This window comes from Lipotes vexillifer, unplaced genomic scaffold (genome assembly GCF_000442215.2).
Source record: "Lipotes vexillifer unplaced genomic scaffold, Lipotes_vexillifer_v1.1 scaffold1581, whole genome shotgun sequence".
Classification (NCBI taxonomy): Eukaryota; Metazoa; Chordata; class Mammalia; order Artiodactyla; family Lipotidae; genus Lipotes; species Lipotes vexillifer.
Window position 1 is genome coordinate 801393 of NW_006783235.1, and position 23007 is coordinate 824399.

Sequence of the window (23007 nt, forward strand, 5' to 3'; positions counted from 1 at the left end):
AAAATAATTTTGTAATGTTAAAGCAAAAACATGGAAGCATTTTAATTGCTAACTGGCAGGAAATGTCAGAGAAGTATTTGTCTTCTTTGGATTCCTAAAGGTGAATTGTGCACAAATATAACCATAATATAATATATGAGTAAATATCTCCATATTTATGGTGGACTTTGCCTGCAATGTAGGGATTATGTAGAGATTGAGGGGCTATGAGAAGCCTCTGTTCTACTCAAAGTTGGTTCCTGGGAGAGATGATTTTACCAGACCTGTCCTGAAAGATATGGCTTAATTCTCATACCAATCCTCAAGGGAAAAGTTATGGACCCTGGGACTGATAATATTTTGTAACAGTTAAGAGAGTAGCTTTGAAGCTAGGTGAGCCTTAGTCTCTACCCCAGCTCCATCTCTTTCTAGTTTAACAGCCCTGAGCAGGTTACTTAGTTTCTCTGAGCCTTACTTTTCTCTTCTATAAGATGAGAAAAATACATCTTACTTTCAGGTTGCTGTAAGGATTAAATATTAAAATGCACATTAGTTTCCCTTTACTGTGTCTGGTGTATAACCTGCTCTCAATAAATACAATTTTTATGATTAAGAATTCCTGAAACCATGCAGGCCTGGTTTTAGAGCATTCTTGAGAGATCACTGGAATGGCAAGAAGATTCCACCATACTTAGGAGCTGAGACTTCAGAAAGAGCTTTGTGGCTTCTGCTTAATGAGACTCTCACTCACTTTCCCTGTTATGGAAGTCAGACAAACTGATGGGTTAACTCTGATCTATTTTCAAAGATACCTCTCTTACTGGCAAGTGTTCAATTTAAAAGAATGGTTGCTCGCTTTTCAGACGTATTGCCAAGTCTCACCAGCAGAGTGTTTCTCATGGTAGTTCATTTTAATATTACTGACAGAGTGCCCAAGAAAAACAAAGATGGATGAGTCTACACCATTTCACACTTCATATTTCTTTTAAGAGTCTTAGACAAATGTCAGCTGAGTGTGAAGATGTACTGTTCCTCACTTTTCCAACTTATTCTTTAACTTTCTCCTCTAAAAACCTTAATTTTTTTTTACCATCATGTTTCAATAGGCCCTGAAAAGATTCAGTGCCATAAGTAACCCACTTGATCTTACCACTAGTTACCATCAGCTTCCTTTTCTATTATTCTTTCTTTTATAAAGAGATCATTTTACTTTTTGTACTTACTGTTTTGTGAAATATGGAATTGTCTTTTGCATTTTAGAAAGGTTCTACTTAAATGGCTAATTTTGCAGAGTCTGATTTGTGGCAGGCTGGTCACCAGTTAGCCAATGATTTTAAGGACTTATGGAATATTCTGTCTGCTCCACAGCTAGCAGAGGGACTTTGCTTAAAATGGGCTTCTTTATTTCTTGTTGCTGGCTGTGTGCTGATAGAGTGGGTAAAATTGGTGTTTACATGGAACCTCCTAACTTTCTTCTTGGGAGCATGTCAGTCCCTTTCTTCGGGTAGTACCCTTAAAAGAGCCCATCATACAGCTTGGCTTTCAAGCTGTCATTCCATCTCTTGCCCTTACCTTATCTGGATCAGATAGGCTCCTTCTTACCCTATATTAGCTGGCAGCCTGCACTAAAGGAGATGCCACTAAAAGGCTGAAAATCTAGAGATGGTTTGCATGGCAGCTCCAAATCTCTCCTCACACATATGCAGAAGCACATGCTATGACAGACTGGAGCAAAACACAGCTTGGAAAGTCTTTGCCATATTCCATGTATGACTTTAATTATCCTGCCTCCAGCCTATCCTCAGGTTCTTGCCTATACCATTTCTACCTATCCAAACTAACTTCATGACTAACTTTAAATCTCCCCCATGCAGCCTTCTTTGATTTGTTTTCCTCCAGCTGGAAGTGATCTCTTCCTCTTTAGACTTTCCACATGCTTTCTCTTTAACTGTCGTATGGAACTTACTATATTCTATGCTACTAGAAAATAAACTCCTTTAGAGCAGAGTCTACTCAGGCAGGGTACTGGGTAGAAAGGTTCTGGAGTCAGACATATCTGAATTAAAAATCTTTGTTTTCTCACTTGTAGGCCTTAGACAAGTGACCATAGCCTATTGCACTGTAACTTTCTCACTAGAAAAATGGAGACAATTGTATTCTGTTACAGGCTTATTGTGAGGATTATATTACACCAAGTCCAGTGGTTGGGACATAGCAGGCATTTCATAAGTTGTAACTATCATTATTATACTAACAAAGGAAAGTATATTTGGGAAAGATTTTTTAAACAGCCAAGTGTTGAAACAAATAATTTTTAGATAAGGTAAGTTGAGCATGTCTTTCCTTGAGCATCCTAGCTAATGCTAGAGAAAAGAATGCTAAAAAATTATATGTGTTAAGTATAAAATGTTTATAGCTAATTGCTGTGGTGGAATTATATTGTTCCATTATATAAAGTACTTTTTGGACATTGGGAAAACTATGCTTAGTCACATCATAAGAAGACTTGCAGAATTACCTTCTGAAATCCAAAAGTCTTTCATCATCAGCCTCCTAAACAACCTCCCTGGCTCCTCAGTTGATGTTCTTAGGTGTTTCTCTCCTTCTTCAACTTAACAATAATCTTAACAATATTATCTTCCATCTCCTCTTTTCTTTGCTCATTTGAATGTTTATTTGCTTATTTCAGGAACATTTAGCATGTTCTAAATATGCCCTTTAGAAGTAGTCTTCTTTGTTGTCTCTCTAATAGTTTCATAAATGACTACATGGAAGTGAGTAAGTCTCTTACCTACATTGTGTGCTTTCCTGAAGAGTACATTATGGGTTCTGTGGGATTTTTTTGCTAAGCCTTTAAAAATATTGCTTCTATTTTGGATAAAGGATGTAAACAACATGTAAATTAGTTCATTTCAGCTTTGGTACACCACTAAATATCAGTCATAAGACACAAGAATTTATTTCAGCATGAATTATCAAGAAAGTATTATCTGTAAGTGTAGTTGACCCTTAATCAACACAGGTTTGAACTGCTCAGGTCCACTTTTACACGGATTCTTTTCATAGTAAATACTACAGTACTATACAATCTGTGGTTGGTTGAATTCTCGGATGCGGAACTGCAGCTATGGAGGAACCACATATATGGAGGACCCACTAAAATTTAGACCTGGATTTTTGACTGTGTGGAGGGTCAGAGCCCCTAGCTCCCACTTTGTTCAACGGTCAACCATATTCACAATTTTTAAAAAATGTAGACTAGCCAGCTACCTTTCACCTATAAGGCTTTAAAAATGTCAAATGAAAACTAAGAAAACAGTTGAAGTGTGGCTCACCTTTCTAGGGCCTGTGCTCTTTAGCTCAAACACATCCATTGTGTAATTGACCCTACGTCCATAGTGGTCAAACTGAACATTTCCTGTCAGCCCTTGAATTTGAACCTATGAATGAAAAAGAAAATCCACACATGTAATCACTTGCCATTTTAATTACAGAAATCTTGACTTCATCTGCTAGGCTTATGACTACACATGGGTATGGAACTATAAATTATAAGCAACTCACTAAAAAACCATGGGATATTTGAGCTACTGGGATAGAATCTGAAAGAAGAATATCAAAGTAATATATAAGCAATTCTGTTATGTGTTTGGGAGATGAACATGTTTTATTTATTTATTTTTTATTATGAAGTTCCCATTGTAACTAACAGAATACTCCCTCAATATTGAAATATTGTTTATAGGAATGGAAATATGGTTTGTTTTATAGTTACTTTTCTGTTTTATCTGCATATACACATAACAGATTAAATAGCCTTGATAACCACATCGGATCATATTTCTCCTCGCTAATATTAAAATTAAGATATAAGAAATCCAGAAAAATAAACATATTTTTGAAAATATTCAAGTGTACTTTATTCCAAATTTCCTTTTAAATCATTTATACTTAACTTACGTTCTGAATCCACGGCATTTCAGAACATTTAATATGTAATACTAAAAATACAGACAGATCACATTAATCACTTGAAAAATGGTGTTAGTATTAACTATAAACGACTAAAATAAACAAACACTTAATCCAAGGTTACAGGCAATTTAAAAATCTACTGAGAAGAGACCTTCAAGATAGCGGAGGAGTAAGACATGGAGATCAACTTTCTCCCCACAAATACATTAGAAATACATCTACATGTGGAATAACTCCTACAGAATACCTACTGAAAGCTGGCAGAAGACCTCAGACTTCCCAAAGGCAAGAAACTCCCCCATGTAACTGGGTAGGACAAAAGAAAAAGGAAAAAACAGAGACAAAAGAATAGGGACAGGACCTGCACCTCTGGGAGGGAGCCGTGAAGGAGGAAAACTTTCCACACACCAGGAAACCCCTTCACTGTTGGAGATGGGGGGTGGTGGGGTGGAAGCTTCGGAGCCACAGAGGAGAGCACAGCAACAGGGGTGCAGAGGGAAAAACAGAGAGATTCCCACACAGAGGATCAGTGCTGACCAGCACTCACCACCCTGAGAGGCCTGTCTGCTCACCTACCAGGGCGGGTGGGGTCTGGGAGCTGAGGATCTGGCTTCGGAGGCCAGATCCCGGGGAGAGGACTGGGGTTGGTTGCGTGAACACAGCCTGAAGGGGGCTAGTGCACCACAGCTAGCCGAGAGGGAGTCTGGGAAAATGTCTGGAACTGCCTAAGAGGCAAGAGAACATTGTTTTGGGGTGCGCAAGGAGAGGATATTCAGAGCACTGCCTAAACAAGCTCCAGAGATGGGCGCGAGCCACAGCTATCAGAGCAGACACCAGAGATGGGCATGAAATGCTAAGGCTGCTGCAGCAGCCAACAAGAAGCCTGTGTGCAAGCACAGGTCACTATCCACACCTCTCCTCCTGGAGCCTATTCAGCTCACCACTGCCTGGGTCCCGTGATCCAGGGACAACTTCCCCAGGAGAACACATGGCACACCTCAGGCTGTTGCAATGTCATGCTGACCTCTGCCGCTGCAGGCTGGCCCCGCATTCTGTACCCTTCCTTCCACCGGCCTGAGTGAGCCAGAGCCCCCAGTCAGCTGCTTCTTTAACCCCATCCTGTCTGAGCAAAGAACAGATGCCATCTGGTGACCTACACGCAGAGGCAAGGCCAAATACAAAGCTGAACCCCAGGAACTGTGCAAACAAAGAAGAGAAAAGGAAATTTCACCCAACAACCTCAGGGGCAGGGGATTATATCTCCATAATCAACTTGATGTACCCTGCATCTCTGGAATAACTGAATAGACAACAAATATTCCCAAAATTGAGGTAGTGGACTTTGGGAGCAACTGCAGACTTGGGGTTTGCTTTCTGCATCTAATTTGTTTCTGGTCTTATGTTTATCTTAGTTTAGTATTTAGAGTTTATTATCATTGGTAGATTTGTTTATTGATTTGGTTGCTCTCTTCCTCTTATTTTTTAATGGTTGCTCTCGTCCTCTTATATATATATATATATATATATATATATATATACATATATTTCCTTTTTCTCTTTTTGTGAGTGTGTATGAGTATGGTTCTGCGTGTGATTTTGTCTTTAGAGCTTTGCTTTTACCATTTGTCCTCGGGTTCTGTCTGTCCCTTTTTTTTCTTTTGCACAGTTTTTAGCATTTGTTATAATTAGTGGATTTGTTTTTTGGTTTGGTTGCTCTCTTCTTTCTTTCTTTTTTTATTATTACTTTTTAATTTTTAATAATTTTTAAAAATTTTAATAACATTATTTTATATTTTTCCTTCTTTCTTTTTTTCTCCCTTTTCTTCTGAGCCATATAGCTGACAGGATCTTTGTGCTCTGGCTGGGTGTCAGGCCTGTGGCTCTGAGATGGGAGAGCTGAATTCAGGACATTGGCCCACCAGAGACCTCCCAGCTCCATGTAATATCAAACAGCAAAAGCTCTCCCAAAGATCTCCATCTGAATGCTAAGACACAGCTCCAATCAACGACCAGCAAGCTACAGTGCTGGACACCCTATGCCAAACAAGTAGCAAGACAGGAACACTACACCACATATTAGCACAGAGGCTGCCTAAAATCATAATAAGGTCACAGACACTCTACAACAAACAACCGGAAGCAGACTTACCCACCTGAAAGACAAGATCCAGCCTCATCTACCAGAACACAGGCAGTAGTCCACTCTACCAGGAAGCCTACACAACCCACTGAACCAACCTTACCCACTGGGAAAGGACACCAAAAACTATGGGAACTATGAACCTGCAGCCTGTGAAAAGGAGAACCCATCAGAGTAAGTTAAGCAAAATGGGAAGACAGAGGAATACACAGCAGATGAAGGAGCAGGGTAAATACTCACCAGAGTAAACAAATGAAGATGAAATAGTCAGTCTACCTGAAAAAGAATTCAGAGTAATTGTAGAAAAGATGATCCAATATCTTGGAAAAGGAATGGAGAAAATAAAGAAAAAAATTTAACAAGGACCTAGAAGAACTAAAAAGCAAACAAACAATGATGAACAAAACAATAAATGAAATTAAAAATTCTCTAGAAGCAACCAATAGCAGAATAATTGAGGCTGAAGAACTGATAAGTGACCTGGAAGATAAAATAGTGGAAATAACTATTGCAGAGCAGAATAAAGAAAAAAGAATGAAAAGAATTGAGGACAACAATTGTCTCAGAGACCTCTGAGACAATATTTAATGCACCAACCTTTGAATTATAGGGGTCCCAGAAGAAGAATAGAAAAAGAAAAGGACTGAGAAAATAGTTGAAGAGATTATAGTTGAAAACATCCCTAATATGGGAAAGGAAATAGTCAATCAAGTCCAGGAAACAGAGAGAGTCCCATACAGGATAAATCCAAGGAGAAAAAGCCAAGACACATATTAATCAAACTATAAAAAATTAAATACAAAGAAAAAATATTACCAGCAGCAAGTGAAAAATGACAAATAACATACAAGGGAATCCCCATAAAGGTAACAGCTGATCTTTCAGCAGAAACTCTTCAAGCCAGAGGGAGTGGCAAGACATATTTAAAGTGATGAAAGGGAAAAACCTACAACCAAGATCACTCTATCTAGCAAGGATCTCATTCAGATTTCATGGAGAAATTAAAACATTTACAGACCAGCAAAAGCTAAGAGAATTTAGCACCACCAAACCAGCTCTACAACAAATGCTAAAGGAACTTCTCTAGGCAGGAAACACAAAAGAAGGAAAAGATCTACAATAACAAACTCAAAACAATTGAGAAAATGGTAATAGGAACATATATATGGATAACTACCTTAAATGTAAATGGATTAAAAGCTCCAACCAAAAGACATAGGCTGGCTGAATGGATACAAAAACAAGACCCATATATATGCTGTCTACAAGAGACCCACTTCAGACCTACGGACACATACAGACTGAAAGTGAGGAGATGGAAAAAGATATTCCATGCAAATGGAAATCAAAAGAAAGCTGGAGTAGCAATACTCATATCAGATAAAATAGACTTCAAAATAAAGAATGTTACAAGAGACAAGGAAGGACACTACAAAATGAGCAAGGGATTAATCCAAGAAGATATAACAATTATAAATATATATGCACCCACCACAGGAGTACCTCAATACATAAGGCAAATCTTAACAGCTATAAAACAGAAAATCGACAGTAACACAATTATAGTAGGGGACTTTAACACCTCACTTACACCAATGGACAGATCACCCACACAGAAAATTAATAAGGAAATACAAGCTTTAGGTGACAAAATAGACCAGTTAGATTTAATTGATATTTATAGGTCATTCCATCTGAAAACAGTAGATTACATTTTCTCTTCAACTGGTCATGGAACATTCTCCAGGGTAGATCATATCTTAAGTCACAAATCAAGCCTTGGTAAATTTAGGAAAACTGAAATCATACCAAGTATCTTTCCCGAAACAACACTATGAGACTAGATATCAATTACAGGAAAAAATCTGTAAAAAATAAAAATACATGGAGGTTAAACAATACACTACTAAATAACCAAGTGATAACTGAAGAAAACAAAGAGGGAATCAAAAATTACCTAGAAACAAATGACAGTGAAAACACGATGACCCAAAACCTATGGGATGCAGCAAAAGCAGTTCTAAGAGGGAAGTTTACACCAATATAATCCTACCTCAAGAAACAAGAAATATCTCAAATAACCAACCTAAACTTACACCTAAAGCAATTAGAGAAAAAAGAACAAAACAAACCACAAAGTTAGCAGAAGGAAAGAAATCATAAAGAACAGATCAGAAATAAATGGAAACGAAATGAAGGAAATGATAGCAAAGATCAATAAAACTAGAAGCTGGTTCTTTGAGAAGATAAACAAAATTGATAAACCATTAGCCAGACTCATCAAGAAAAAAAGGGAGAAGACTCAAATCCATAGAATTAGAAATGAAAAGGGAGAAGTAACAACTGACACTACAGGAAAACAAAGGATCATGAGATATTACTACAAGAAACTATATGCCAATAAAATGGACAACTTGGAAGAAATGAACAAATCTTACAAAAGTACAACCTTCTGAGATTGAACTGGGAAGAAATAGAAAATATAAACAGACCTATCACAAGCACTGAAATTGAGACTGTGATTAAAAATCTTTCAACAAACAAAAGCCCAGGATCAGATGGCTTCACAGGCAAATTCTATCAAACATTTAGAGAAGAGCCAACACCTATCCTTCTCAAACTCTTGCAAAATATAACAGAGGGAGGAACACTCCCAAATTAATTCTATGAGGCCACCATCGCCCTGATACCAAAACCAGAAAAAGATGTCACAAAGAAAGAAAACTACAGGTCAATATCACTGATGAACATAGATGCAAAAATCCTCAACAAAATACTAGCAAACAGAATCCAACAGCACATGAAAAGGATCATACACCATGATCAAGTGGGGTTTATCTAGGAATGCAAGGATTCTTCAATATATACAAATAAATCAATGTGATATACCATATTAACAAATTGAAGTAGAAAAACACTATTATCATCTCAATAGATGCAGAAAAAGCTTTTGACAAAATTCAACACACATTTATGATAAGAACTCTCCAGGAAGTAGGCACAGAGGGAACTTACCTCAACATAATAGAGGCCATATGTGACAAACCCACAGACAACATCGTTTTCATGGTGAAAAAGTGAAACCATTTCCTCTAAGATCAGGAACAAGACAAGGTTGCCCACTCTCACCACTATTATTCAACACAGTTTTGGAAGTTTTAGCCACAGAAATCAGAGAAGATAAAGAAATAAAAGGAATCCAAATGGGAAAGAAGAAATAAAGCTGTCACAGTTTGCAGATAACATGATACTATACATAGAGAATCCTAAAGATGCTACCAGAAAACTACTAGTAATAATAATTGATTAATAACAATTAACGCACAGAAATCTCTTGTATTCCTATACACTAATGATGAAAAGTCTGAAAGAGAGATTAAGGAAATACTACCATTTACCACTGCAACAAAAATAATAAAATACCTAAGAATAAACCTACCTAGGGAGACAAAGGACCTGTATGCAGAAAACTATGTGACACTGATGAAGGAAATTTAAAATGACGCAAACAGATTGAGAGATAGACCTTGTTATTGGACTGGAAGAATCAACATTGTGAAAGTGACTATACTACCCAAAGCAATCTACAGATTCAATGCAATCCCTATCAAAGTACCAGTGACATTTGTCACAGAACTAGAACATAAAATTTCACAATTTGTATGGAAATACAAAAGACCCTGAATAGCCAAAGCAATCTTGAGAAAGAAGAACAGAGCTAGAAGAATCATGCGCCTGGTCTTCAGACTATACTACAAAGTTACAGTAATCAAGACAGTATGGCAATGGCACAGAAACAGAAATGTAGATCAGTGGCACAGGATAGAAAGCCCAGAGGTAAACCCACACACATATGGTCACCTTATCTTCGATAAAGGAGGCAAGAAGATATAATGGAGAAAAGACAGTCTCTTCAATCAGTGCTTCTGGGAAAACTGGACAGCTACATGTAAAACAATGAAATTAGAACACTTCTTAACATCATACATAAAAATAAACTAAAAATGGATTAAAGACCTAAATGTAAGGCCAAACAGTATAAAACTCTTAGAGGAAAACATAGGCAGAACACTCTATGACATAAATCACAGAAAGATCCGTTTTGACCCACCTCCTAGAGAAAGGGAAATAAAAATAAACAAATGGGGCCTAATGAAACTTAAAACCTTTTGCACAGCAAAGGAAACCACAAACAAGATGAAAAGACAACCCTCAGAATGGGAGAAAATATTTGCAAATGAAACAACTGACAAAGGATTAATCTCCAATATTTACAAGCAGTTCATGCAGCTCAATATGAAAAAAACAAAGAACTCAATCCAAAAATGGTCAGAAGACCTAAATAGACATTTCTTCAAAGAAGATATACAGATTGGCAACAAACATATGAAAGGATGCTCAACATCACTAATCATTAGAGAAATGCAAATCAAAACTACAATGAGGTATCACGTCACACCGGTCAGAATGGCCATCATCAAAAAACCTACAAACAATAAATGGTGAAGAAGGTGTGATGAAAAGGGAACCCTCCTGCACTGTTGGTGGGACTGTAAATTGACACAGCCACTATGGAGAACAGTATGGAATTTCCTCAAAAAACTAAAAATAGAACTACCATACTACCCAGCAATCCCACTACTGGGCATATACCCTGAGAAAACCATAATTCAAAAAGAGTGATGTACCACAATGTTTATTGTAGCACTATTTACAATAGCCAGGACATGGAAGCAACCTAAGTGTCCATCGACAGATGAATGGATAAAGAAGATGTGGCACATATATACAATGGAATATTACTCAACCATTAAAAGAAATGAATTTGAGTTATTTGTAGTGAAGTAGATGGACCTAGATTCTGTCATACAGAGTGAAGCAAGTCAGAAAGAGAATAACAAATACCATATGCTAACACATATATATGGAATATAAAAAACAAATGGTTCTGAAGAACCTAAGGGTAGGACAGGTATAAAGATGCAGACATAGAGAATGGACTTGAGGACACAGGGAGGGGAAGGGTAAGCTGGGACAAAGTGAGAGAGTGGCATGGACATATATACACTACCAAATGTAAAATACATAGCTAGTGGGAAACAGCTGCATAGCACAGGGGGATCAGCTCGGTGTTTTGTGACCACCTAGAGTGGTGGGATAGGGAGGATGGGAGGGAGATGCAAGAGGGAGGAGATATGGGGATATATGTCTATGTATAGCTGATTCACTTTGTTATAAAGCAGAAACTATCACACTATTGGAAAGCAATTATACCCCAATAAAAATGTTTAAAAAAGTAAATAAAGATCTACTGAGGTAGTCAGTAGATTAGTAGATTAATAGTGTTTGCCAATGTTTGAGGTTCTTCCTCATTCTTGGCCCAAGGTAGGCTTGTACTTCTTGCACCCTTTTTGGTTAGCTAGGTCTATGTGACTCTTTCTGACAAATGAGTTGTAAACAGATGTGATGAGTGCCAGAGCATTTAATTGCCAATTAGAAAACTGCCCACAACTCTTTGCCCTTTGTAGCATTCAAGATGGTAGCTGCTATGTCAGCTTGGATCCCCGAGTGATTATAATAAACAAAGTGCCCCTACTAATCTGGTGTTTGTGAGTGAGAAATACTCTTGATGTTTTAAGCCACTGAGACTTGGGGTTGTTTATTACTGTGGCATAACCAACTTATCCTGGCTAAGCATCTACATATCATATAAACATCAGTATTCTATCCAGTATCCTATTTAGAAATGTCTCAGAAATGAAAATGGTTCAATATAATAAAATGACAATTGTAATATATATTTATTCACAGATAGATTATTCTGTTTTCTTGAATACACCATTAAAAAATGACTGTGAAATAAACTGAATGTAAATAAAATTGTGAGTTACCTGTTTGAGTGTCCTCTCCATGTCAATCCCCTGGCCCCATGGAGCAGCAGGATTTGCCAGACAATCCCCAGCATTTCCTCTCCTGGAAATATCAATTTTCTGTCTCCTAAGACTTCGGAATGTTTCAGCCATCACAAGGACTCCATCATAAGTCAGAGCAGATGTATACTAACAAAATGGAAGTAATTGTAATGGTAAATGTTAAATTTGTATCAATCACCAGAATTGGGGACTAGTCTGGGGACTCTGTGTGTTTATGACATAAATTACCATGCTGCCAGAAGGGCAGTTAAATTACTGATAATTAATTGCCTCTAGCTTCAGAAATTTCTATTATTGCTTTATTACAAAGACTGTATATCAATTCTTAACACTGTGGTTTTAAAAGGAGAAAACACACTCTGAAAAAATAGAAATTCTAATGCACAATTTTCCATCAGTTGGGAGAAGCAAGGTCTCTAGGTGTGTCCTAGAGGTCTTGGGACCTCTATCAGTTGGGAGAAGCAAGGTCTTTTTTGTTGTGTCCAAGTGAAACAGCTAAAGTATAAAAAAAAAAGGCTAAATGCCATAATCTCTTGCTGTGTTTGAACCCCAGGAGGGCTGGAATGTCTCACTCTCTCCCCCTCCAAATGCCCATCAGGAGTCCCTGAGATTTAATATATGTTTATTGACCTGGAGTTTATAACTCTGTCCAGTTTCTCAGAAGAATGAGTGGGAATGTTTACTGTTACTCAGATATAGAATGACAGAAATAACATTTATTTATTTAAAAAGTGTGTATACATATGGCTAAATAAGCACAAGTATTGTTATGTCCATGCCTGTTGAGTGTGCTCAGGAAGGTTAAGTCATTTCTCTAAGTTTCTATCGTAACTTAGGATAAAGTGGAGAAATGAAGTATAGATCATCTGCTTTCTGATGATTGTCCCATGCCTCTCTTTGAGAAAAGACAAAACTCTCAGGAAAATATTATTAAGGTTAGGAGATGAAATGAGGAAAATCTGAGAAGAAAATGTGATTTGTTTAAGTTGAAAATAAAAAGAACAAGGAACAGTTGTAAAGTTCGATTAGAAAATTCCTAAACATATGAAACATATGGAACAATTTTCTTGAAGTGTGGCAGAGCATCAACTCCTAATCATAACAAAAAAATACATTATCTCTTTCAGGAATTCCATATGGTCAATTCTATATGATTAACACATTCTAAGTCTATATGAGAGGTACTTTTGTGCTATGGAATGTGGAAAATGATCCTGATTTGCTGTTTATAAATTAATAAAAATCGTTTGAAATTTAAATCATAGAAAGTAAACTTAGGCAATATACCTGCTAAGCATAGCAGTCAGGGATCCTGGGAAGAGAAGGACTAAAACATGCATAAGATAAAGAATATAAATTCTAACAAAGAACCTTTCAATGGCAGAGAATCTAATTAAAGCTTCATCAGAAAGATTTATGTGTGACTTATAAATTATAAGCCTTGCTATGTATTCTTCAAGGACATGACAAAATAGGCTTAATGATAAGCATACACCCTCATATTTGGAATGGGATGGTCGAAGGAAATTAAGGTACTTAACCAAGGTACTCAACCAAAAATGGACATACCTCCTCCACTGCCTGGAGCAACATACTTTTGAGTAGAGAAAGCCATCAAATCATCTTTCTGGATGGCAAGAAAATAAAAACGAGAAATAAAGTAGAACTTATCAAAGATATAAAGGGCAAGAGAAAATATGCAATGCTAGCATTTTAGGATCAAGGAGAAGAAAAGAAAACTTTTGTTGCTTTTCTAATAGGAAGAAAGAAGCTGAGAGATATGACTCCAAAAAAGCAAAAGCACTTGCTGTGTTTTAAAAAGCCCATTCATTTTTATGAAACAAGTGAACTAGAAAAGAGAACAGATATCATATAGAGTGGAGCAGAGAAAAGCAGACATTCAGCCAGAGTGGCAAAAGCTTTTGAAGGGTCATAGAGCTGATAGATGGAAAGAAGCAGTAGTTTAAACTGGTTTTACCATTTTAAAGGATTTCATTCTTTTCCATGTGTCTTATTGTTCTGAAGTCCAAGAAATCATATTTATGGGCACGCATTTCTAGATGGTATATAGAAATTCTTATTAAACATACTCTTCATTTTGGAGGAGAGTAAAACTAAGTCTTGACCTAGAGCTATTCACTGCTTTAACCAATGATTAGAATGGTGGGATGAATTCTGTTTATCAACATTTGTATATAAAAAGATAGAGTTTGGCAGAATCACAGCACAGTGGTAAGAATTTAGGTTTTGAGAACTAGGTGAATTCTAATTCTGCTACTCATAGTTTTATGGGAATATGTTATACATTTTTCAGCTATGAAGCAGAACAAAATCCAACAAAATAATGACTATCTTCTGTGGTACTTGTGAGGATTGAATTTCATAGCATATCTGAGAGCTAGCTACTGGCTAGGAATGGTGAAGACTACAAAGATGGCCCAAAAGATGGCTGTCTAGTGCTCCTGAGTACAAGAAAGCTGTGATGTGTCTTATGGAAAAAAATACATGTTAGATAAGCTTTGTTCAGGCTTGAGTTATACTGCTATTGGCCATAAATTCAATGTTAATTTATTGACAATGTTTTAAATAAGATATCTTTAAACAGAAACACAGATAAAACAAAGTGTTATGTGTTGATTGGTTGACAAAAATGTAGTGACCTAACCTTGTAATTTCCCCTAGGAGTAAGTGTTCAGTATTCACTCATTCAGTGTTCATGGCAACTTTATAGAATGGAACTACCATGAAAAATAAGAACTGGCTATATCTATTTATTAAATGGCCACTGGGTGCCTACTATTATGCTAAGAAAACTGTGAAAGATGAGAAAATTTTATGTATTTATATATAAAACATAGTGCCCAAAGCTTTGACATAGATAAGTCTGGCTGGAGATGATCAAATAGTAAACATTGTGATAGGCTAAAGGCAAGATAGGGAAGGACAAACGATACCAGTGTGTCCAGACAGGAGGACCACAGTGGACACATATTATACATATTATAACTGAAATGAAAAAAGTCACAAGGTGCTGCAAAACACTGCCAAGAAGTTTGAAGCCCATTCTACATACTAAAACTGTAAGGGTAACAAGAACTTGAAGAGATGGTTTACAGAAAAAATGCTGAGATAAAAAATGGCTGAGAAAAAGATGTGAGGAAGGAAGAAATACAAATAGAGAAGAGAAGGGCAAGGGAGTCTCTACATACATTGATGACAGAATGAGGGGAATATGCTGTAAAGCAAACTGTCCCAATGAGTTTAGAAGGAAGCTTTACACTTTTCTCCTTGTGTATTAATACTTGATATAATTGAACTTTTGGGATGATTTTTCTCTGAACCAGCTTGAAGGCAAAACGACTAAAAGTCTTCTCAAGTTTCTTTTAATCCTGAAGGTGGTTTACATCTTGAAAATTTTTTGGCTTTTTAATATGCTTTCATGTGTATTATCTAAGCATGAGAAGTGGTGTAATATAGTGGACAATGCACTTGTCTAAGACTCAGGGAACCCATGACTTGGTCCTGGGCATTCCACAAACCTGGTCCTTGACTCAGGGACAGCCAGTTAACATACCATTTAATATCTTGTATTTATTAATCTGTAAAATCAGAGGGTTGGACTACAGTGCTTGAGCATAGTGGATACTCAATAAATGCTTTCTTTTGAAATTCCATGCTTCTATAGGGTAGTGAAAATGTTATGACTAGCCAAATTCCTATATTACAGAGAAGAAATTGACATGGATACTAGAGAAAGTTTTATAATTAGGAAATGGGAGAAACGACTTGCTCTACCCCTAGATCATAGTTTTCTAGGCTAGAATTTCCAAATTATATTTGAAAAGTTTTACTAGAATACACAGTGAAAGATTAGTAAAAGTTGTTGAAATGATGATTCCTTTTTATGTAGGAATTCAAAACCATGTAGGAGTTGGTGTTTAAGAAACATTATGCCATTATTTACATGATATCTAAGGGAGTCATCTATCTCTTCAGGAGAGAAAAAAATGTGCTTATGATCAGAAATTTACCAGCTTCCTTTGTAGATACCAATAACATACTTCTGCAATGTCTGTCACATAAAATTAAAAAATCTGACATTTTACTGTTAACTTGAAAGAGAAATTTTGCAGAAGCTTATACATTTTACATTTCTACCAATTTCCCAATTTCCCTACTCATTGTAAATCACTTTGCCAATATATTTTTATCTGGGTGGAATAGCTACCAGTGGTTGTTCACATTTGAAATATTTAGTTAACAAAAATTTTTTAAAAAGCATACAATTTCTTCATGGAAATTCATACACAAAGTAATCATAAAATATAACAACATAATATAATATATATAATATAATATATAATATAATATAGTAAACTACTTGAGCTAATGTCTAACAACTCCTCTCTTAAATATAGAAATTTAGAAATTATTAATGGCTCTGTGACAAATAGTGACAAAATATTTCTGCCCTATACCACATTGTGTCTGGCAAAATATTACTAGGAAACGTGCATAATGAGCTTTCTACCTTAAATTTTAAAAACTACTAAAAATTCTAAAAATAGATAAGATAAAAACAAACAAATACCTTTGGAGGTGTCTCGGATCCTGGATATTCTCTCTGATCTAGTTTCTTCCAGCGATCCATTAATTTGGTTACCATAGGTGTATTAAAATCTACTAACTGGAATCCTGTAACATTGGCTCCACCATGTATAAACCTCTCAAGAGAAATATCCTTGAATCCCTATAAAAATCAATATGACAGTTTGTTAAGTTTAGTTTATTATTATACATTTTGGCTCTTCAATGGTAACATAAATTGGTAACCAATATGATTTCTAATAAAGTGATGGCTAGAAACAGATGGAAGGTCCAATTTAGCTGTTAAATTCTGTCATTCAAAGTTTAATACATGACACCACATCAACAAAAGAAAAGACAAAGATCACATGATCATCTCAATAGATACAGAGAAAGCATTTGACAAAATTCACCATCCACTCATGATAAAAATTCTCACTAAAGTGGGTATAGAGGATACATATATCAACATAATAAAAGCTATTTATGACAAACCCACAGCCAACATAATACTCAATGGTGAAAAGCTGAAAGCCTTCTTGCTAAAATCTGGAGCAAGACAAGGATGCCCACTCTCACCACTTCTATTTAACATAGTATTGGAAGTCCTAGCCACAGCAATCAGAGAAGAAAAAGAAATAAAATGTATCCAAATTGGTAGGGAAGAGGTAAAATTGTCATTATATGCAGATGACATGATACTATATACAGAAAATCCTAAAAACTCCACATAAAAACTACTAGAACTGATAAAAGGATTCAGCAAGGTAGAAGGATGCAAGATTAATATACAGAAATCTGTTGCATTTCTTTACACTAACAATACATATCTGAAAGCAAAAGTGTAAAAAATAAACTTTCAAAATCACATCAAAAAAATTAAAATATCTAGGCATAAACTTGACCTCAGAGGTGAAAGACTTATATCCTAAGAACTATAAAACAATGATAAATGAAATTGAAGATGATTCAAAGAAATGGAAGGATATCCCATGCTCTTGGATTGGAAGAATTAACATTGTTAAGATGGCCATACTAGCTAAAGTACATACAGATTTAATGTGATCCTTATCAAATTAACCATGCCATTTTTCATAGAACTAGAATGAACAATCCTAAAATTTATATGGAACCACAAAAGACCCAGAATTGAAAAGCAATCTTGAAGAAAAAGAACAATGGTGGAGGCATAACCCTCACAGATTTCAGACAGTACTACAAAGTTACAGTAAACAAAACAGCATGGTCTTGGCACAAAAACAGACATATGGATCAATGGAACATAATAGAGAGTCCAGAAATAAACCCACACACCTACAGTCAGTTAATCTTTGACAAAGGAGGCAAGAATATACAATGGAGAAAAGACAGTCTCTTCAGCAAGTAGTTTTGAAAAAGCTGGACAGCTGCATATAAATCAATGAAGTTAATATATCCCCTCACACCATACACAAAAATAAATTCAGAATGGCTTAAAGACTTAAATATGAGAAATGATCCCATAAAAGTCCTAGAAGAGAACATAGGCAAAGCAATCTCTGACATAAATTGAACAATGTTTCATAGGTCTCCCAAGGCAAAGTAAATAAAACCAAAAATAAACAAATTGGACCTAATCAAACTTAAAAGCTTTTGCACAGTAAAGGAAATCATAAATAAGATGAAAAGACAACCTACAGAATGGGAGAAAATATTTGCAAATGATGCAACTGATAAGAACTTAATTTCCAAAATATACAAACAGCTCATACAGCTTAATAGCAAAATACCCACAAACAACCCAATCAAAAAATGAGCAGAAGACCTAAACAACCATAATAGACATGTTTCCAAAGAAGATATACAGATGGCCAAAAGGCACATGAAAAAATGCTCAACATTGTTAATTATTAGAGAAATGCAAATCAAAATCACAATGAGGTATCACCTCACACAAATCAGAATGGCCATCTTCAAAAAGTACAAATAATAAATGCTGGAAAGGGTGTGGAGAAAAAGGAACCCTCTTACACTGTTGGTGGGAATGTAAATTGGTGTAGCCACTATGGAGAACAGTATGGAGTTTCCTTAAAAACTAAAAATAGAGTTACTGTATGATCCAGCAATTCTACTCTGGGGCATATATCTAGAGAAAACTCTAATTTGAAGGCATTTGCACCCCAGTGTTCATAGTAGCTCTATTTACAGTAGCCAAGACTGGAAGCAACCTAAGTGTCCATCGACAGATGAATGGATAAAGAAGATGTGGTAAATATACACTATGGAATATTACTGAACAATAAAAAGAATGAATACATGCAACAACATGGATAGACCAAGAGATTATCATACTAAGTGAAGTAAGTCAGATGGAGAAGGACAAATATCATATGATATCAGTTATATGTGGAATCTGAAAAAATGCTACAAATGAACTTATTTACAAAACAGACTCAACAGACATAGAAAACAAACTTATGGTTACCAAAGGGGAAGGGGTGTGAGGGATAGATTAAGAGTTTGGAATTAACAGATACACACTATTACATATAAAATAGGTAAACAACAAGAGCCTACCATATAGCACAGGGAACTCTATTCAATATTTTGTAATAATCTATAATGGAAAAAAATCTGAAAAAAAATATACACACATATATATATACACACATATGTGTGTGTGTATATAACTGAATCACTTTGCTCTATACCTGAAACTAACATATTACAAAGAAACTATATTTCAATAAAAAATCTAATACCTGAGAAAAGGATATAAGTATTTCTAGTTCAGCTCAACTCAATTTAACAAGTATTTCTGAGTGCCTTTTCTGAAGCATGGAGGAGGATATAGCAGATGAATGAAAGCATCAAAAAGTCTTCTGTTGAGGACATAATTGCCCTCTGATATAGATAAGCAGATATGTATCTTATGTGAAAATGCATCTTATATCAAGGTATAATGGTACCCTGAGTCTGTAATGGGTAACACTTTTTAGGGAGGTTCAGTTTAATTACAAAGTGGTTTTAAAGCAGACAGAGATGGCGACTTGAACTAGAGAGGGTGAAAGCTTTAATTACATCAGTCACTACAACACTCGTAGTCCTGGGAAATGGCAATGGACAAGAAGAGAGCAAATAGGCCATTCATGTGTGGTAGGGAAAAATATGGGGGCCACCAGGTGGAGTGAGGAAGGTGGCAGGAAAGGGTGTTATCTCACTTGGCCCAGACGTAGTTATCTGAGTTTAAAAAATTCTGGAAAGTTATTTATTTTCTAACTGTATCTTTCTATCATCTATCTATCCAGCTATCTATCTATCTATCTATCTATCTATCTATCTATCTATCTCACTATCATCTATCTTCCATATAGTTTATTTTAGAACAGGCCCTCTTTTTTCCATTAAGAATTTAAGGTACATTACAAAAATACACACCCAATTTTGCAAACAAATAAACAATTACAGGAAGAAGGCAAAAAATGTTTTACAGAAGTGAATTCATAAAACCAAATATATTAACTCTGAGAAAAGTAAACCACACACACACACACACACACACACACACACACACACACACACACGAGTTTGAAGGATCTGTGCTTTCTTTCTTTTCTGTTCCCTCTTAGTATTTAGGAAACTTTCTTTTGAAAATGTGAATTTGATTCAGTCATGTTGAGAAAACTAAGGGAAAGTGTTTTGTCTATCTATCTATCTATCTATCTATCTACCTACCTACCTATCTATCTATTTATTTATTTATTGGTCAAAGTAAAATATGCAGCAGTGACCCTACAGTATAGTAAGATTCAGGGAGAAGAGGAAGACCTAGTGTTACCTATCCTCCTGCATATGTCTCAGCCATGATTTTGGAAACTTCTCTGTGTTTTATTTTAATAACAAAGGAGACTGTCTTACCAGCCAATATATACACGTTACTTTCTGGCTATCTAAAAAGAAACAGACCAGTCTATTGGCAACTAAGGAAGGTTGCTATAGAAAGACCCAGGAGTGTGTATTCATAGTTAATATTGCTGCTGGGTTTATTAGGTACCAGGCACTGTGCTAAGCACATTTCACAGATTATCAATCTAGTTTAGTTCTCATAACAAACTTATGAGATAGATATTATTAGCCTTATCTTACAAATAAGGAAACTGAGAATCAGTGGAGATCTATTTAAGATCTCCAAGCAAATACATATTAGAACCAAAAGACTCTTAAGTTTGTGTTTTTAACCCCATGGTCTTGTGTATTCTTACACAAATATGCACTTTCAATTTTGGTATTTATCATATCCATAGGAGAGGCAGGGAGAAAGTGTAGAAAACAACCCAGGCTTTGAATCCCACTTCTGTAACTTTCTAACCTTAGGTTTCCCACATGCAAAATAAGAATGATAATGCTAAAGCAGCTAGCATCTGGTTTAAATTCAGTAAATAATAGATATTATTAATTAATTCATTCAACAAATATTTATTGCGTGCTTATTATATGCTAGCTAATTTGATAGTTCATCAGTAATATTCTCATTTCACTTGGAAAGAAACTAGACACCAGAAATCAAATCCATGTTTTTGAAATTGGAAAAACACTGTCTATCAATTTCTAGCTAGTAAAATGTCAGTTGAACATTTGTTTCTATTAGAAGATAAGGCAGACAGAGGCAGGAAAATAATTTCAATTTTCTAAAAGACACAGTGATTCAACTATTGCATTAGCTGCTAATTGATGACATTTTATTTTATTTTAGCAGTCAGGACTTGGCACCTCCACCACAGGGTTCAGGTTTGACCCCTGGTCGGGGAACCAAGACCCCACAAGCCACCCAACATGGCAAAAAAAAGAAAAGAAAGCAAGCAAACAGAAAATAAGACAAACAATAAAAAAAAACCAAACAAACAAAGAAACAAAAAAGTAAACAAAAACCAGACACACAAAAAGACAACAAAGGAAAATAGAAAAAAATAGAAACAATAAAGAAACAAAAAACCAAAGCAACATCAAAGAAAAATCAAAGAAAAAAAATAGAAAAATAAAAAATTTACTAAAAATTCTTTAAAAATAAAAAATAATATAAAGAAATAAAGAAATAAAGAAATTAAAGAAATAAAGAAATAAAACAAGAAAACAAAACAAATTCCCTGATAGTGTCTCCACTATCAGTGTCCTTTCCCCCACTCCCCTACCTCCCCATGAGGCCCTCTTGGTAAGTCTCTGGATCTGCTGTTGGTACTGTGGGGGCAGTTCAGACTCTGACTTGGTCCAGCTCCCATGTGTACATGCTCCCAAAGTCCACAGCTGCTAAAACAAGACGTCTCAGTTGTGGGAGCACTTGTTTTCCATTCAGATATTCCACAGATGTGGGGTTTACCAAGCTGATCACAGGTATTTAATCTGCAGCTTGTGCAGCTGCATGGAGAGATTTCAGCTCCTCTTCTTAGTCACATAGCCCCTGGGGCTCAGCGTTGGTTTTGGCCCCTCCTTTGCATGTGGGCCACCCTCAGGTGTCTACTCCCCACCCAGGCAAGAGGGGGCGAAGGAAACAGCTGATTGAAGTACTCTTGTTTGCTTAGGAGGAAGGGGCAAGTGGCAGTGATTGATGGGGGCAAGCATGTTTGCTTAGGGGGGTGAGGGATAAGGTGGCAATGACTAGGGCTTATGTGCTCACTCTGCTGGGATCCCCCTCTAGGGCCTGTGGACACAGGGTTGGCAGGAGGTGGTGACAGAGTGGGGCACACATGCTAACTCAGGCATGAGGGAGACAAGGCAGCAATGACTGAGACATTAGTGTTCACTCTGGTGGAAGACCCTCTCAGTGCCTATGGAGGCAGGGGCTGGCATGTGAGCAGAGAGGCCATGATGGCAGCCCCACCCCTTGCACACCACTCAACAATGGTGCCTTGCTTCAATGGCAGTCCATGCTTCCTCCAGGAGCATTCCCAGTTGCGGAGCTCCTCACTCCTGTCCTCTCAGGCTGTCCCCATGCAGCAGAACTCCTCACTCTTGTCCCTTTGGGCTGACTCCATGCAGCCAACAGCAGTCCTCTCCACAGGTCTTCTCTCCTAATCTGACACTTCAGCACTCAGACCCTGCCTCAGGCTGGGGATTGCAGGGCTGTGGCACAGACTGTCCGTACAAGTCTTGCTCTGTTCTGCCTGTCACAGACTGGTTGCTGCACTTTCATCCAATGACCTCTGAAGAACTCCCTGTCATTTCAGCTGATCTTGCTGCTGGTAAGGGGGCCTCCCTGGGTGCAGTAACCTCTCCTCTCCTTCAGCTCTCCCCCAGGGATGAGGGCCCTATCCGTTTCCTCTTTTCTACCTTCCCTTTCTCTCCTTCAGCCTACCCAGTTATGTGGGGAACTTTTCTTGTCCTTTTAGGTGTCTGAGGTCCTCTGCTAGTGTTCAGCAG

At 36.6% G+C, this 23007-nt stretch overlaps 1 protein-coding gene across 4 annotated transcripts in view; it reads right to left on the bottom strand.

Annotated features, from left to right (window-relative positions):
- The window catches only part of GRIA4 (glutamate ionotropic receptor AMPA type subunit 4), a 487613-nt gene that overhangs the window by 73818 nt on the left and 390788 nt on the right, over positions 1–23007 (bottom strand). For all 4 annotated transcript variants that reach the window (XM_007455885.1, XM_007455887.1, XM_007455886.1 and 1 more), the window contains 3 exons: positions 16619–16777; positions 11986–12153; positions 3315–3419 (listed from right to left, as the gene is read on the bottom strand). In XM_007455885.1, coding sequence (XP_007455947.1) covers positions 3315–3419; positions 11986–12153; positions 16619–16777 — 432 coding nt within the window. The remainder of the gene's footprint in view (positions 1–3314; positions 3420–11985; positions 12154–16618; positions 16778–23007) is intronic.